The sequence below is a fragment of the Metarhizium acridum genome, assembly GCF_019434415.1.
Source record: "Metarhizium acridum strain ARSEF 324 chromosome Unknown scaffold_72, whole genome shotgun sequence".
Classification (NCBI taxonomy): Eukaryota; Fungi; Ascomycota; class Sordariomycetes; order Hypocreales; family Clavicipitaceae; genus Metarhizium; species Metarhizium acridum.
In genome coordinates this window covers 656,695-671,356 of record NW_027094019.1, presented here as the reverse complement: position 1 = coordinate 671,356, position 14,662 = coordinate 656,695, and the positions used below count along the sequence as shown (strand labels likewise).

The following is a 14,662-nucleotide window of genomic DNA, read 5'->3' as shown; positions in this document are numbered from 1 at the left end:
CCAGGTCTATACGAGCCATAATGTTTGAAAATCTTAATACAACCGCGTGCCAGGAGGTCAAAATCATACCGGCTTTCTACTACTGGTGGCCTCTTATACGCCTCCTGCGAACCACATCGTGCTATCTACTTTCGAAGAGTAGGAAAAACCCCTAACCTCAGGTAATCTAGCAAGGCACACGAAGAAGTGTAGCACAAAATTACCCCGTGATGGAGTTTCTATAGCCATGGAATACTCTACTTTCGATCCAAGAACACTCACGGCGGCCTCGACGCCAGGATCAAGCACCTTCTGTTAATGGTGGTGCGGACTCGACTCGGCAAAAGTCAGACGAAGGAGGACGACCGAGCGGCTAGCGTTTCAAACATGAATTCAGATCCTAGCTTTGCTTGTTGCAACACTCAACCTGTGCTCTGTTGCAATTATCTGGTTTATAGCCTAGTGACTTGGCCCTTTGGTATAATCTGTTTGTTCTGAGCCAACATTCACGGATATATGGACTATTCAAAATCCCCTGCCGGCCTTTGTGGTAGCAACTATCGATTAAAATGTTCCTTCACGGGCCGTGAGTAGCAATATATTTGACATTTATCTATTGATGCGGCCCATCTAGCCTCGACTGAGAACACTGTGATGACTTGTATATCCCCCTGACAGAGAGAAGCTTTCACCGCGGTTCCTAAGACTGGAAAGTGACTGCGCGTTTCTGTAAGTTGCCATTGCCATTGCCGCCGGTACCATCGCCTTGGGCACCGCCGCCGACACTGCCATTACCTTTGCCGTTACCTTTGCTATTACCGCCGGCACTATCATTGGCATTGGCATTGCCTTTACCGTTGCCTTTGTTATTGCCAGTACCAGTACCAGTACCAGTGCCAGTGCCAGCACCATTACCAGTACCATTGCCATTACCTTTCTTATTACCGGTAGCATTACCATTGTCAGTTCCATTGCCATTGCCTTTTTTATTACCATTGCCGCCGGTGCTGCCATTGCCCTTCTTATTGCCGCCGGATGTGTTGCCATTAGGATTCGTCGAATTGCCCGCAGCAGCACCGACCATTTGGAAAGCAAGCACGCCGCCAAAAGGACCAGCGCGGCTGGGATTGGCAACCTTGAGGAGACAGACGTTCTGCTGGTCGCCAACAGTTCCCTGGCAAGTTGTCCCGGCCGGGATATTAACCTTGAGGTCCTGCAGAGGAATGCCGCATGCATATATTAGTCAATGCCGCAAGTTATAGAACAGACTCTGGCCGCGAGACCACTTACAAAGTCCTGATTAACGTTCTGGGCTCGCTTCCCGAGGATACGAGGAAGCAAATCGCGGATGCCCTTGCTCTTGGCTTTGCTGTTCGGCAAGCGGTTGCTCGCCTCGGGCCCCGGGGCAATATTTCCATTCTTTCCCGGGACCTGCGTCGCTATCTCGGCTTCTGTGCCTTGCGAGAACTTGCCCGTCCCCGAAGGGTCAATGATGGCCTTGACGGGGCCGCCGCCGTCCTGTCATCAGAGTAAGCTAGGGTGTTTTGCAGACACGGGGACACAAGACGTCATTCGGAAGCCATCATACAGTAGTGACGACATGGTAAGTAGCAGAAATGGACCCGCCATTACTGCTGACTTGGGGAAGAGTCGAGCCAGACATGCCAGCGACGCGGACCATGTCCTTGACGGAGTTCTTACCGCCGGCAGTGGTCCGGCCCAGGCCATCTGAAGCGGCGTTTCTGGATCCGAACACGGTCGAGTCGAGCTCCGTCTTGCCATTGGGACCGGTCCTGGGCACGACGGCACCCATGATGCCGAGGGCGGTGGTGTTGCCGCCAGCATCGCCGGTCTGGGAAAAGGGGACAATTTGTTAGGAGCACTGGTATCATGGGTAGGGCTTTTGAGTGACCTACTGCAACGCTGATCTTGCTGTGGGCTTGGACAAGAGTGGAGGAAAAAGCCGCCAGGGCTACGTAGATTGTTGACGAATGCATGCTGACGCAGTTTTTTTTTTAACCTGATTAAACTAAAGAATAATATAAAAACACTAGAGCTGAACAGATGAGAAAGGAGGGATAGGATTGAAATGAGAGAGTTTGGAAGATCAACAATTCTGTCTGTAATCTTCTGGTCTACTTATATAGAGCGACATTGTCTTCCTTTACTTACAGCTGCATCTTGTGTTGGTTGACTCGTGCGGCGGCACCGCTTGAAGCGACTCTTTATGCCCGTCTGTTTCAACCGTTTCACCGTTAAAGCAGTCTTAGAGGATAAAGGAGATGGATGATTGGCAGAGAGGAAGACGAAAACGCCCTGAATAGTGGTACTCGTGTCAGTTCACATCCATCTCGCGGGTATCAACCGCCTCGACTGGCTGCCTCTCGCGCTCGCAGAGGCTAGAATAGCCGAACCAGGATACGGGCCCGTTGTGCGACCATGTAAGGGTTACAATTGGGTCTTGGTTGCATCATAAATGCCGGTTCTGTAGGCATGGCAAGGTGTTGCACCAGGCGGCATCATTATAGCCTACTGACTACGGTTTTGAGGTGAAAAACTTGAACACTTCGCGGCCACGTGCGGCCCAGAACTGATTGCTAGTATCTGATCAGACTATGTGTAGTGAAGACGTGAGCACAGACTCATCCGTTTACTCTTGGTCCGTTTTCTTCTTCCTGTAGATCTACGTGCTGTGGGCCGTTCGGTAACGTCCGAAGGGGATCATACGTGGAGTAACATGCGGGAAGAAGTGTTCCAAGTGTGCCTCACAGGGGCCCTTGTTGCGGATCCTGGGGAAACACGTCGTGTTTGAAGACGAGTGCCCATGTTATGCCGCATTTGCGATTTGAGACGTGGGCATTCGGCCGCATTGAGTAGTCCTCGATTGAAGCTGTCTATGGGTAACTAAGGCCTATTTATAGCTCATGATGGCTTCACGATGACTTGGCTTTTTTAAGCTCTTTAACGTCCGTCAAAACAGCTAGTGTTTTGGAGGGTGCAGATTACATGACAGAAGGTGAAGCACTTTGGCCCGCTAGGAGGAGGGTTAGGGTTATCAGGTTACGGAGCTACCAGACTTTAGCTGAAACGCCATACTAGACCTTCGATTATAGTGTAGTGATTGCCTGGGAAAAAAGTCTACACCACTACTATGTTCATGTTAGCAACGCTTATTCCTTCTTCGATGAACCTAATGCAAACCTCTTGCGGCCAACTAAGGACTTGGTTCGCTATCGTCTTCTCTGTTGAGGCTAAGAAGGACTCTTGTCGATTCTTCCACCTCAAAAAAAATCTCTGTTGGACAGGCATCAGTCTCAAAATGAGATGTAACAACCTTTTTCATGGTAGGGAGTACTTGTTCAATTGAGTTTCCCATGCAGAACCTGTCATTGGTGATTTCTCGATTCTGTCCAATTCGATGGATCCATGCCAGTGCTTGGACTTGTGTGAACAGATCCTTGGATTTTCAAGTGAGACCATGGTTCTCCTCTGGCGATATCGTTACTTACCAAGTCGCTTCCATCACGTACGCCCGAGATGCGACACTCAAGTCGACACTTTACTTTGTGCCTCGCCCTCGCCAGTTGTGATGCGCAATTGTGAGTTCTGCAAGCAAAACGCACCAAACAGCCATTTATTGGAGTCAAAATTAAGAGACGGCAGAGGATAGTTTCGAAATCGAGCAATAATTTCTTTACCAAAGTCAAGGGCCTCCAACCACCCGATCCGCGGACATGGAATGAGCGCCTGCTGGAGGCCCGCCTTGACGATCCCGTGAGTCGTTTGAAATTCAGAGATTACAAGAGTTTCTTCATCAGCACGATCTGGTACCGTCCTTTCTCTTGTCTGTAATTGACTCGCCACTTAACATCCAGTGGATGCTTGTTCAAATACAACAGCGACTTGGCTGCCTTTGGGGGAAACCCTGACGAAAGGCCTCCTCCGTAACAAAGATCAGTTGTTGGGCGAAAAAGGGGATATTTAGATGCTGCTGGTTACGATAGTTGCTTTTTCTAGGGCTCAAATTGGGGCTCGAATCAGTGATCACGGCAGGGGTTTTCAAGGCTCCAACAGAGTATTAAGAAAGAGTCAATCCTCAGGATTTTTAGCGTGTTCAATAGAGATTTAAACCCATCATCAATATCATCAATTCATTGAATCAAGACCCCCAAAAGTCTTCCCAATGACTGCCTTTTCCGTTGTGAAGATTGCTGTTGTATTTCCAGCATCAATAGCCTGTTGTACCATGTTGTGCCCGTTGTCGGCATCTGGAGTCATCTCACAAAAGCGATCTATAGGACCGATGTTGCAAAAAAAATTCGCCTTCTCTCGACTCAGCCGTTGCTATCTAAGTACCATCTTGGTGTTGATACATTGTCGTCTGGTGTGACAAGGGCTTTATGAGGGCTTGGAGTCATAGCTCAATTCATCCAATAACAGTCTTTGTGGTATCAAATGTCCTTGGTTTTTCAAGTCATTGAGGGACCAAAGGTCTCTATAAATATAAGAAGCCGGTGAGGGCCTTTGCCCTAGGTCCTGTGATCATAGCCCTCGTGTAACCGTGTGACGCAACGGCAATCATTACGTATATGCTCTTGGCTTCAATAAACACGGGGAAGGAAGACTGTCACTCTGCAACTACTCAAACGTCACGCTCACATTCTTTGGACATGTCTCCCTGTGTTTTCACTTTTTATTTTCTCATCAGTCTCCCACGTAAATCGCAGGTTGAGCCACGATTCGACAACTATCAGCCTGCCGCGCTCTCATAACTCTCGTCTTCAAGTCTGCCACCAGAACCCTCCCTAGATCCCTCTTCCCATGAGCAGTCCTTTCTTCTTCTGGCAACTAGCCCGCTCCATCTAGTGATGATGGCAGCCGACTCCTCCAGCCCGCGCTGTTTTAGACATCGGCAACTCCCACCACCGCTCTCTCTGGGATATCGTGCAGGAAGATCCATTCATGCTCCGAGTTATGGTACGCCTTCTCCGGGATCCGCAGACCCAAACGCCAGGCAAGGGGCCGCAGCTCGCGGAACTCCACCTGACCATGAACCTTGGAAACGTCAATCTTCGTGACAGTAACGTGCTGCCGTCCCAAGTTTTCCTTGCGCCCCTCTGCAATAGAGAAAGCGACTTCTTCGTCATCGTAGGTCGAAATAAATGGCGACGCATAGTCGCTGCTCCATTCCAGGTGATTTTCGAGATTGTATCTAAGCACTTCTGCTTGCGGCCCGTACATGGCACTGAGATTGATGCTGGCTCTCCCCACGGCCGATATCCCCTTTCCCGGGGTTGTAACTGCCTGAGAATATTCGTCCTCCACGCGATAGAAGTACCTGTACCTGTACTCTACCATTTTCAAGGCAAGAAAAAGTGTGTTTCAAGCGCTCAGCAATAGGTTCTTAAGGAGTGTAGTGCGGGGGAAGACGCTCGCGACGATATGCCACCTTGGGGGCGACTGATACATGGGCACCCGGGTGCCCAAATAGACTAGCGCACCCAGGTGCCCAAATTATGTCAGCACTCCTCTAGCGCTGGGACAGAACCTGTGCCCCAGCATGTTCCTGCAGCCACTGCACATTGCAGCGCCAATCAGATTGATGAAACATGGATCAGGCAGCATTCCCTGACGACGTTCTTCCACCCGAAGGCACATATGAATCACGCGAGTCCTTACTTGATGCTATCAATTCTTGGGCGAAACCTCGAGGGTACGCATTTACAACAGGGAAATCCCTCAAGACACCAAATGGCAGAGTCAGAGTAATATTCGCTTGTGATAGGAATAAACCTCCTCCAAGCCCTTCTACTGATCGAGTGCGACGCACTTCGAGCCGAAGAACTGGCTGCAAGTTTTCAGTTCTAGCCAAGCAATCGCTAGATGGTAGTACATGGGTCTTGAGCCATCGACCAGACATCGAATGTGCTAAACATAATCACGCGCCCAGCGATGATCCTTCTGCACACCCTGCCCACCGCAAGCTTGTGGGAAAAGATGCGGCGATCGTCTCCAAACTCGTGAAGTCTGGAACTGCCCCTCGAGAAATAAGGACCTACCTCCATAACCACTCAGAAACACTTGCAACTCAGCGGGATATATACAACCGGATTGCGGCAACCAGGAGAGATCTTCGCGAAGGCCAGAGCAGCATTCAAGCCCTAGTCGACCAATTAGATAACGAGGGCTTTTGGTGTCGCGTCCGCTTGGATGTAGACAATCGACTGACGGCTATCTTCTTTGCCCATCCTGACTCTGTGGCGTATTTACAATGCAACCCGGACGTATTATTGCTGGATTGTACCTACAAGACGAATAAACACGGTATGCCGCTACTCGACATGGTCGGAGTAGATTCTAGCCAGCGGTCGTTCTGTATCGCATTTGCATTTCTATCCGGTGAATCGGAAGAGGATTACTCTTGGGCGTTACAACATCTCAGGTCACTTTACCAGCGTGAACTTCCGTCAGTTGTCTTGACTGATCGATGCCTAGCTGCAATGAACGCTGCTGCACATTGGTTTCCAACGACCAAAGCGCTCCTCTGCCTCTGGCATGTCAACAAAGCGGTCCTCCAGCGCTGCCGGCCCTTTTTTGTGCAGAAAGAAAACGAAACCTCAGAGCGGGCAGAAAATGACACATGGGAAGAATTCTACACCTCCTGGCACTCGATTGTTGCTTCACCAAGTGAAAAGATATTTGACGAGCGCCTGGCCAAGTTTGAACTGAAGTATGGCGAAAAATATCCAGAGTGTGTAGGGTATATCAAGATGTATTGGCTCGAGCCGTACAAAGAGATGATCATTAAAGCATGGGTGGATATGCACTTGCATTTCGGCAATGTGGCCACCTCGAGGCAGGTGGCTTATACTATATGCAATTGACAAGACGCTAATGGAACGTTCCCAGGGCCGAGGGTATCCATTCACTGATGAAAGCACACATTAAGAAATCGAATTTGGACCTTTTCGACGTTTGGCAAGCCATGAAGCATGCCATCGCAAACCAACTCAAGGAACTTAAACATATTCGAGCTTCGCAACAGTTACGCACACCTCTAGATGTATCCGGGCTCATGTTCGAAGCAGTACGAGGTAGGGTTTCGCATGATGCTTTGCGCAAAGTCCAGGGGCAACGGCAGTTATGTCTACAAGAGCCACGTCAGATTCTATGTAGTCAGACTTTCACTTCGTCACATGGGTTGCCGTGCTCCCACACCCTCGAGAAGCTGGAAGAAGAAGCTCAGGGTCTTCTGTTAGAGCATTTTCACCCACATTGGCACTTAAAGCGAGGGGTGGCACTGCCAAAACCTGTTCTGGAACCTCGCCGGGCTGCAAACCAACTAAATAGGACTCAACCCTTAACGAGCACAAGACGCGAACCATCCGGTTTCGAGAGAATCCAGGGTAACAGAAAGGCTCCCACTTGCAGCGCATGCCACGTGGTAGGCCACATTATGACCTCGAGGTCCTGTCCGCTGAAGTTCAAGGGGTCGCCGGTAGTACCTCTGCCGGAAGCTCGAAGTTCAGTCACATTTTCAGGTGCCACGGCGGAAATGGCTCCTGCGGGTGTCTCTAAGGCCCCCCCGGAAATCGTGCCAACGACCCAGCAGTCGCAATGTTCAAATGCAGTGGCGGATGCCTTGGCAGAGATTGATCAACCCTCTTCCTTTGCAGCACGCATGCCACCCATCCGTTCATCTCCTCTCATGAGATTTAATACGTCGACTGACTTGGGGTCGCTTGCCACATCAAACAACGCGCCCGGCAGTCCGCCAATGTTGACCGTTGAAGGGCCAACGGTTGAGCAAGTCCAGTCTTTGTCTGGTGTCACCTTGGAAGAGCCGCGGTACGATTCCCCGGGTGCCATTTATGAGAGATATGTAGCTGCTAGAAATGCGTGGTACGCTGCGCAACCTGCTGGCAGCATCAAGACCAACCAGCAATATCGCAAAGCGATGGGGCTCCCACAAAGATACGACAAGCGGAGTTACGAGTGGTGCTTGGACTACAAACAAATGTCGAAGCATCGCGTCACTGCGACAGGGTCCAGAGAATGGACGAAAGAGGAAATGATGGCGTATCTAGACTGGAGCAACCAGGAAGATGAGCGGATTGAAGCCCAGGTCGCTCGGGAGATGGGTGATCATCCTTTGGCTAACAAGAGAAGAGGAATGAAAGAAATATGGAAGAGAATAGAGGTAGACAGTAATGAGCAACAAGCTTTGCACTCAGCGAATAGCGCGACGGAGGATTGCATTGTTGTCAAGTTGTAGATTAAACTGGAGAGAGTAACTAGTTGAAATGATCTTCCAGCCGGGTCTTGCGGGTCTGTCCCAGCGCTAGAGGAGTGCTGACATAATTTGGGCACCTGGGTGCGCTAGTCTATTTGGGCACCCGGGTGCCCATGTATCAGTCGCCCACCTTGGGCACTGATGGTTGCATGTCAGCACGGATCACCAGTTTATTAGCTAAGCTATGTCAAGGTTACACAATACGGATATTACATATATGCGGATAATGTGTACAGCGATGCGTGGAGCCTCGCGCTGCTTGTACCCAGACCCGCTCGTAATTGTATCTTTTGTAGCTTTGTCACGAACAGGTATCGCGAACCGCTTCTTCGTATCGTCTACCCAAGGTTCTTGTTGTCGTGTGACAGTCCACGACAACTAATAAGTCTTACGATACGACTATGTAAACCCCCGTTATTCCAGGAAACACTCGAGCTAAAGCGCTTGAAATTTCCGGTAAGCTTACCAAACTTCAAGAGATTAAGTCACAGGCAGGATTACGAAGGACGAAATACTATCAAAGTTGTTCCCAAAATATTTATGAATAGTAAACACATACGCCATTGGATTGTGGAACATTGCAAGGGACACGATGTCCTCGCAACCCCATTCGACTATATTCAACCGGTCAACTAATTCAGAGGCATGAGTGCTTCTATGACGAGCTTACAACTTCATCTGGTGCAGTCCACCCCATCATCCTCGGTGTCACGGATACGATTCAGGTATCTCCGGATGTATTGCTCGTCGATGGGCGGCACAGGATACTGATCAGCTCCAAATACATTCTTGCCAAGATAGGGCGACCTGAGCATTGCGGCTGCGTCCTGTTCCCCCGTTCAATCGTCCAGCATAGCGGCAATGCGAGTGAGATGACTTGTTGGATGCGCAGCAGCATAAGCCAGGGCCCTTTCTCTCCAGGCAGAGAAGCACACAATCTCTTGCCCAGCTTCTTTCGCAATCATCATCCTGAGGAAAGTGTCAAAGGTGGGGGCCTGCCGCCTAAGCATTCGTAAAGTCGAAATCTGGATTCTGGGACACACCCTACGTGACTATGCTGACATGGTCCTGCATAGATAGTCGACTGGCAACACGATGGATAGATCGCCATCTAATAATGGGAAGCGGCCCATGTTAATACTCCCTACAATTAGATTATGCAAGAAGTCGCCGCGGGCGAGACGGAAGTGGCCGGTGGCCGCCGATGCCGTGACATACGGTATACGGTAGATAGCTGCGCGGGCTCCACGCCAACGCGCCGCTGCAATCATCTTCTCCGCCATGAACTTGGATGCTGCGTAGTAATACTCATACTCATCCTTAGGAACATCATACCCCAAGTACCGGGGCACTGTGCCCACCGTGGACACGAGATGGATCGCTTTGCCGCGGCCTTGCGAGGCAAGACGCACAACTTCGTGAGTACTAACCATGTTTGGACCAAGATAGTCGCTCATGGGCCGCATCCAGTCTACCAGGGCACCCGAATGGCAGATGGCATCCACCTGATCTGCAAGTTGGTCGAATACTTCTGTCGATAGGCCAAGGTAGGACTGCGCCATGTCGCCGACGACGACATTAAGAAACGGGCTGTAGTCGGGCTTCCAGAGGCCATATGAGCTCAGTGTATCCGCAAGTCGTTGCCGCGCGTGTTCGATACTGTCGGCGCGTATGAGGCAGTGTACGTCGATACCTCTTTCGAGCAGCTCACGGACTAGAAAGGCACCTACAAAGCCCGTGGATCCGGTAACGAAGACAGAGCTCGGCGGCGTATGGACCCCTGTTGTATTCTCAAACGTGAAGCTGAAGTCGAGGCGTCCTCTGCCAATTGCTTTCAAGTCTAGGTTGGGAAAGTAGGCGGACAGGGTGGTGGCAGGAGTCGCCGGACCAAGCGACGTCGTTTAAGTTTGGGTAGTTGAACGCAAGTCTGGCAGATAGGGACAGGCCGGTCGTAGCCATCGATTGGTTCCGGGTCAGAACAGCCGTCAGTGAGCCAATTCCAATGTTCTGCAGAGGTAGGTCGACGTCCACATGATCCGGAGACGCGAACCCCAGCGCCTTGGCCACGGCGTCGCGGGTTACATCGAGCACAATCGCCTCGTGTCGTTCCCGGGGCGCCTCGTCCAACATCATGCGCAGGTCTCCAGCTTCGCTGTATCCTGTGGCTTGCCTGCTGCCGAGGCCACTTAGAAGAGACTGGAGCAACGGTGGTGTCGAGCCTCTATTTCCATGATAGTCCTTGAGCATCGGGAGGTGGCAGGCGGCCGCAACTGTAAGCGCACGGCCGCGGCGTACAGCTCGTTCAAGCAGCTGTACGCCATCTTGGGTCGCGAGCGGGTTAATCCCAGCCTTGGAGTAGCGAGAGCGAGCTGTAGCACCAAGCCGCGCTCCCATCCCGTTGCCATCCCACAGTCCCCATGCTATTGAGGTGGCAGCCAAGCCCTCGCCGCGGCGCAGGTGCGCGAGTGAATTCAGAAAGGTGTTAGCAGCAGCATAATCACCCTGGCCGGCGTTTCCCATGATGCCCGAGAGGGAAGAGAACATGTCGAATAGATCTAGGTCCATTTCTCTTGTCAGGCGGTGCAGATGCCAGGCGCCATCTACCTGGGCGCGAAGACGGTGTTGCAGCGTTGTGGCGTAAGGGACGAGATAACACCATCATCTAGCAAGCCGGCCGCGTGCAAAATACCACGTAGAGGGCGGTTATCCTTGTGGAACATTGCTATGATGGCCTGGGCACTGTCCAAGTCGCCTACATTGCCGGAAACTATCGTGGCTCTGGCTCCGAGATGTGATAGCTCCTTCACTAGATCTTCAGCGCCAGGTGCTCGCATGCCGCGGCGGGAGTTTATTACGAGGTCACGAATGCCGTGGTCTCGAGCAAGCCATCTGGTGACATGTTGGCCGATGTTCCCCAGACCACCGGTGATCAGCACGGCACCGTCCCTTCGAAGGAGTGGTGCGGGCGTAGGACGGGGTTCTGACCGGACGCGCTGCATCCGTGGTACGAATACGAGACCTTGTCGCACGGCACACTCGGGCTCGGCTTCTAGGTTCAGAGCAGGGACGAGGGCAGCCGCGCCCCCTTGGCCCAAGTCAATCAGGCGGAGGCACAGTTCCGGATGTTGGATGCGGGCCGTCCGGGCGAGGCCCCATACCGGCGCGGCCCCGAACCCCGACACCGGATCAGTGCCCGCGTTGACGGCGTTCCGGGTGACCCACACAACCGGCGCTGCGAAATTCGCCTGGGCTGCGGCCTGCAATAAGGCCAGCGCCTTTGCAGCGAAATGCCTTGTCTGGTGCAACATGTGCGCATCCGAATGCCACTGGCAGAGCAGGCCTGCTACCTCGTCAGCTTCCTCAAGCCGGCCACCGCGCAGGGTTTGTATGCCAGCGCGAGACAGGGCGGTTTCGACGTCGCATGCCCACGGCACGTCGCCGCCCGGGCACAAAATGCCCCACCTGCCTTTTACGGTGGGCGGCTCAACACCGCCGTTCTCGGTCGCAGCGCGCCCAGCAGGTTCCCGCTGGAAGACGTATGTTGGCAACTCCACCCGGTGGCAGCCAAAAGGCTTTAAAATAGACGGACCAGTCGATAGGTATTAGGTACGTGGCGGAGATGCAGTTGGGCTAGGCTGCCGAGGACAACTGCGGCGTCGGCCATGTGGAAGAAGTTGTCATTCACCCCGATGCATATGTCCGAGGACATTAGACCAAATATCGAATACTTGGCGCTCCAACATGGTCGAGGGACTCATGCCGGCCGGCACCCGGAGATGCGAAATCGGATCGGGCAGGGCGGCCCGGAAGACCTTGCCGTTGAGCGTCACCTGAAAGGCGTTCAGCACTACGAAAAATGCCGCTATCATGTAGGCCGGCAGGCGGTTGCTTAGCCAGCTTCGTAGAGCGTTGGAGAATATAACCTCAGCCACTCTCCCCGATTTAGACATCTCTTTTTTGGCTGCATCTCGCATATAGTAGGCTACGAGGCGGCCATCACGGCAGACAACGGCCGCCGTAGAAATGTCTCTGTGTGCCGTAATGGCCGCCTCGACATCACCCGTCTCTATCCGGTGGCCGCGAATCTTGACCTGGCTGTCAGCACGACCTACCAGGATCAGCTTCTTGGGGGTGACAAATCGAGCCAGATTGCCCGTACGGTATAAACGTATAAACGGCCCTCGTGGAAGGGGTTGCGAAGAAACTTGGACTGGGTCGCTTCGGGATTGTTGCGATAACCACGAGCCACGCCCGCTCCGCCAATGTACAACTCGCCAGAGCAGCCGACTGGGACCGGCGAGAGTCGCTTGTCAAGCACGTACATGCGAACATTGGCGATAGATTGGCCGATGCTCACGTCCTCTCCTCGGCGCACTTTCCAGACGCTCGCGCGAACGGTAGCCTCTGCCGGACCGTACTGGTTCCATACCGTATCCCCGTACTCGAGTAGGCCCTCGGCAAGGTGTACGGAGAGTTTTTCGGCGCCACAGATGATGGACCGCAGCCGGGGTTTCCCTCGCCGGCCAGCATCCAACAACATCTGCCACGTTGTCGGCGTGCCTATCATCATAGTGATGGCATGGCGCTCCATGAGCCCCAGCAGCGCGTGCGCGTCTTTTAGCTGATGTGTCTGGGCAACAACCGTGGTAGAGCGGCAGACTAGAGGCACCCAGAGCTCGTATTCCGCCATGTCGAACGAACCGGTGGTTATGGCCAAGATCCGGCCATCCTCGGCGCATCCCGGGCCTCGCTGCATCGCCAACACAAAGTTGGATACAGCCCCGTGGCTAATTTCCACTCCTTTAGGCAAGCCCGTGGAGCCAGACATATACACGACATACACGACATCTTCTGGCTGCATGTGTAGGTCAAGGTTGCTGCCGTCCCTGTCCGAGCTCATTAAGCCGCGTACCTCGTCAATGGCCAAGCACGCCTCGCTTAGAAGTCATAGTATCTATCATGCTGGGCTCGGCCACTATGAGTTTCGGAAACGCATTCTTCACCATATGGCCAATACGCTCCGCAGGGAAGGCCGGGTCAATAGGCACATAGGCGGCTCCGGACTTGAGTACCGCCACAAGCACAACGACCAAATCAACCGAGCGGTCCAGGGCGACCCCAACTAAATCGCCACACTTGATACCTCGCTCGACCAGATTGTGGGTAAGGCGATTTGCTTTTGCGTTGGGTTCTCCATATGCCATTTCCGTGCCCGTGCAAATGAATGCAGTCTTGTGCAAGTGGCTTTCCGCCGTGCACTCAAGGAGTCGAGGCAGACAGGGTCCAAGCATCGCGTCATCCTCGGTAAGGTTGAACTCCTCTATCATCTCCCGGCAATCTTCCGGAGACATTTTGTTCGTCCTTGGGGTATGCTTTGTTGTGCGAAGGCGCTGGGCACCCAAATGGCCTAGACTCCTCCTGTCAACCATGTGTAAAGGCGACTTTGCATCAATTTCCAAAATGGACGGATGGTGAGTATTAAAACGCTGTGAGTCTTGCAGGAAGTCTTTTTGCGAGTTGCAATTTGGATGGCTTGCAGTCTTTTGCCAAAGATATACAAACGGTTGGGTGCATATAAAACAATGTGCGACAATTTGCCCCCCGTCGAACTTACTGATTATATGGCCAGTGAGTAGTCTCATACACGATGAATGTTTTACCCATTTTTAAAGTTCATGCCGCTTATGCATAGTCTAGAGAACTGTTTGGGGCAACTCTTGAGAACTCCTTGGGATAGTTGCATCAACACGGATTGTAGTTCCCTGCGGTGCGTCACTCTCGTTCGATCTGTCTGGTGATTAACGCGTGCTAGTCTCCCTGGGCTGTGCCGAAAACCTGACCAGTTAGAGCAGCGCCTACCTTTCGAGAACTGTTTATTGTTTTTATCGGGTGCCGCACACATCCACCGGAAGGATCGCCATTACCCTCCACATTATTGGAACGAGGCTTCACCGCAGGGGAGGCTATACATGTAACGGACCCGTAGTGTTTTCATCCTTCATCGTGCTACATCTCATGACGCTACTGCAAGTAGTTTATTTATTGGCAATAAGGCCGAAACACTGGTTGAGAAGCTGGTTGGGTATACCGGTGCCAACTTCTTCAAGTTCGAATTCCCTCACACCACTCTGGTGGGGAGGTTGCACGAGTAGTGGAAATATCAGGATAATCGCTGCGAAAAATATCCATTATGGAACGTTATTTCGACACATTGTACACAACAGACACGGGCCGAATCCTACGGTTACAGGCTCGTTCTCTTATGCCGTTTTCGTAATAGTGTACATTAATCCAAGAAATAAAATCTTAACAGAAGAAGGAAAGAAGGCTGGTGTTGGCAGTTCCTGCTTCGATCCTGCTTGCTGCTTGATTCAAAACTTAGAATAGTCC

The 14,662-nt window shown here is 52.2% G+C and overlaps 6 protein-coding genes across 6 annotated transcripts; all 6 read right to left on the bottom strand.

Annotated features, from left to right (window-relative positions):
* Window positions 1-679: 679 nt before the first annotated feature.
* Window positions 680-1,976, bottom strand: J3458_006983 (uncharacterized protein; the record flags this gene model as incomplete). The annotated part of the gene is made up of 4 exons (XM_007808595.2): window positions 680-1,192; window positions 1,270-1,497; window positions 1,568-1,831; window positions 1,896-1,976. 4 exons carry the CDS (start codon window positions 1,974-1,976, stop codon window positions 680-682), a joined length of 1,086 nt encoding a protein of 361 aa, XP_007806786.2.
* A 2,703-nt stretch (window positions 1,977-4,679) lies between these two features.
* Window positions 4,680-5,391, bottom strand: J3458_006982 (uncharacterized protein). The gene has a single exon (XM_066119143.1). The coding sequence runs from the start codon at window positions 5,335-5,337 to the stop codon at window positions 4,882-4,884; it is 456 nt and encodes a 151-aa protein (XP_065975779.1). The 5' UTR covers window positions 5,338-5,391; the 3' UTR covers window positions 4,680-4,881.
* A 3,166-nt stretch (window positions 5,392-8,557) lies between these two features.
* J3458_006981 (uncharacterized protein) lies at window positions 8,558-10,837 on the bottom strand (the record flags this gene model as incomplete). Its single annotated transcript, XM_066119142.1, has 2 exons — window positions 8,558-10,093; window positions 10,194-10,837. 2 exons carry the CDS (start codon window positions 10,835-10,837, stop codon window positions 9,325-9,327), a joined length of 1,413 nt encoding a protein of 470 aa, XP_065975778.1. The 3' UTR covers window positions 8,558-9,324.
* A 35-nt stretch (window positions 10,838-10,872) lies between these two features.
* Window positions 10,873-11,936, bottom strand: J3458_006980 (uncharacterized protein; the record flags this gene model as incomplete). The annotated part of the gene is made up of 2 exons (XM_066119141.1): window positions 10,873-11,799; window positions 11,862-11,936. 2 exons carry the CDS (start codon window positions 11,934-11,936, stop codon window positions 10,873-10,875), a joined length of 1,002 nt encoding a protein of 333 aa, XP_065975777.1.
* A 13-nt stretch (window positions 11,937-11,949) lies between these two features.
* On the bottom strand, window positions 11,950-13,172 carry J3458_006979 (uncharacterized protein; the record flags this gene model as incomplete). Its single annotated transcript, XM_066119140.1, has 2 exons — window positions 11,950-12,363; window positions 12,432-13,172. 2 exons carry the CDS (start codon window positions 13,170-13,172, stop codon window positions 11,950-11,952), a joined length of 1,155 nt encoding a protein of 384 aa, XP_065975776.1.
* Window positions 13,173-13,188: 16 nt separating this feature from the next.
* Window positions 13,189-13,623, bottom strand: J3458_006978 (uncharacterized protein; the record flags this gene model as incomplete). The annotated part of the gene is made up of 1 exon (XM_066119139.1): window positions 13,189-13,623. One exon carries the CDS (start codon window positions 13,621-13,623, stop codon window positions 13,189-13,191), a length of 435 nt encoding a protein of 144 aa, XP_065975775.1.
* Between the last annotated feature and the right edge of the window lie 1,039 nt (window positions 13,624-14,662).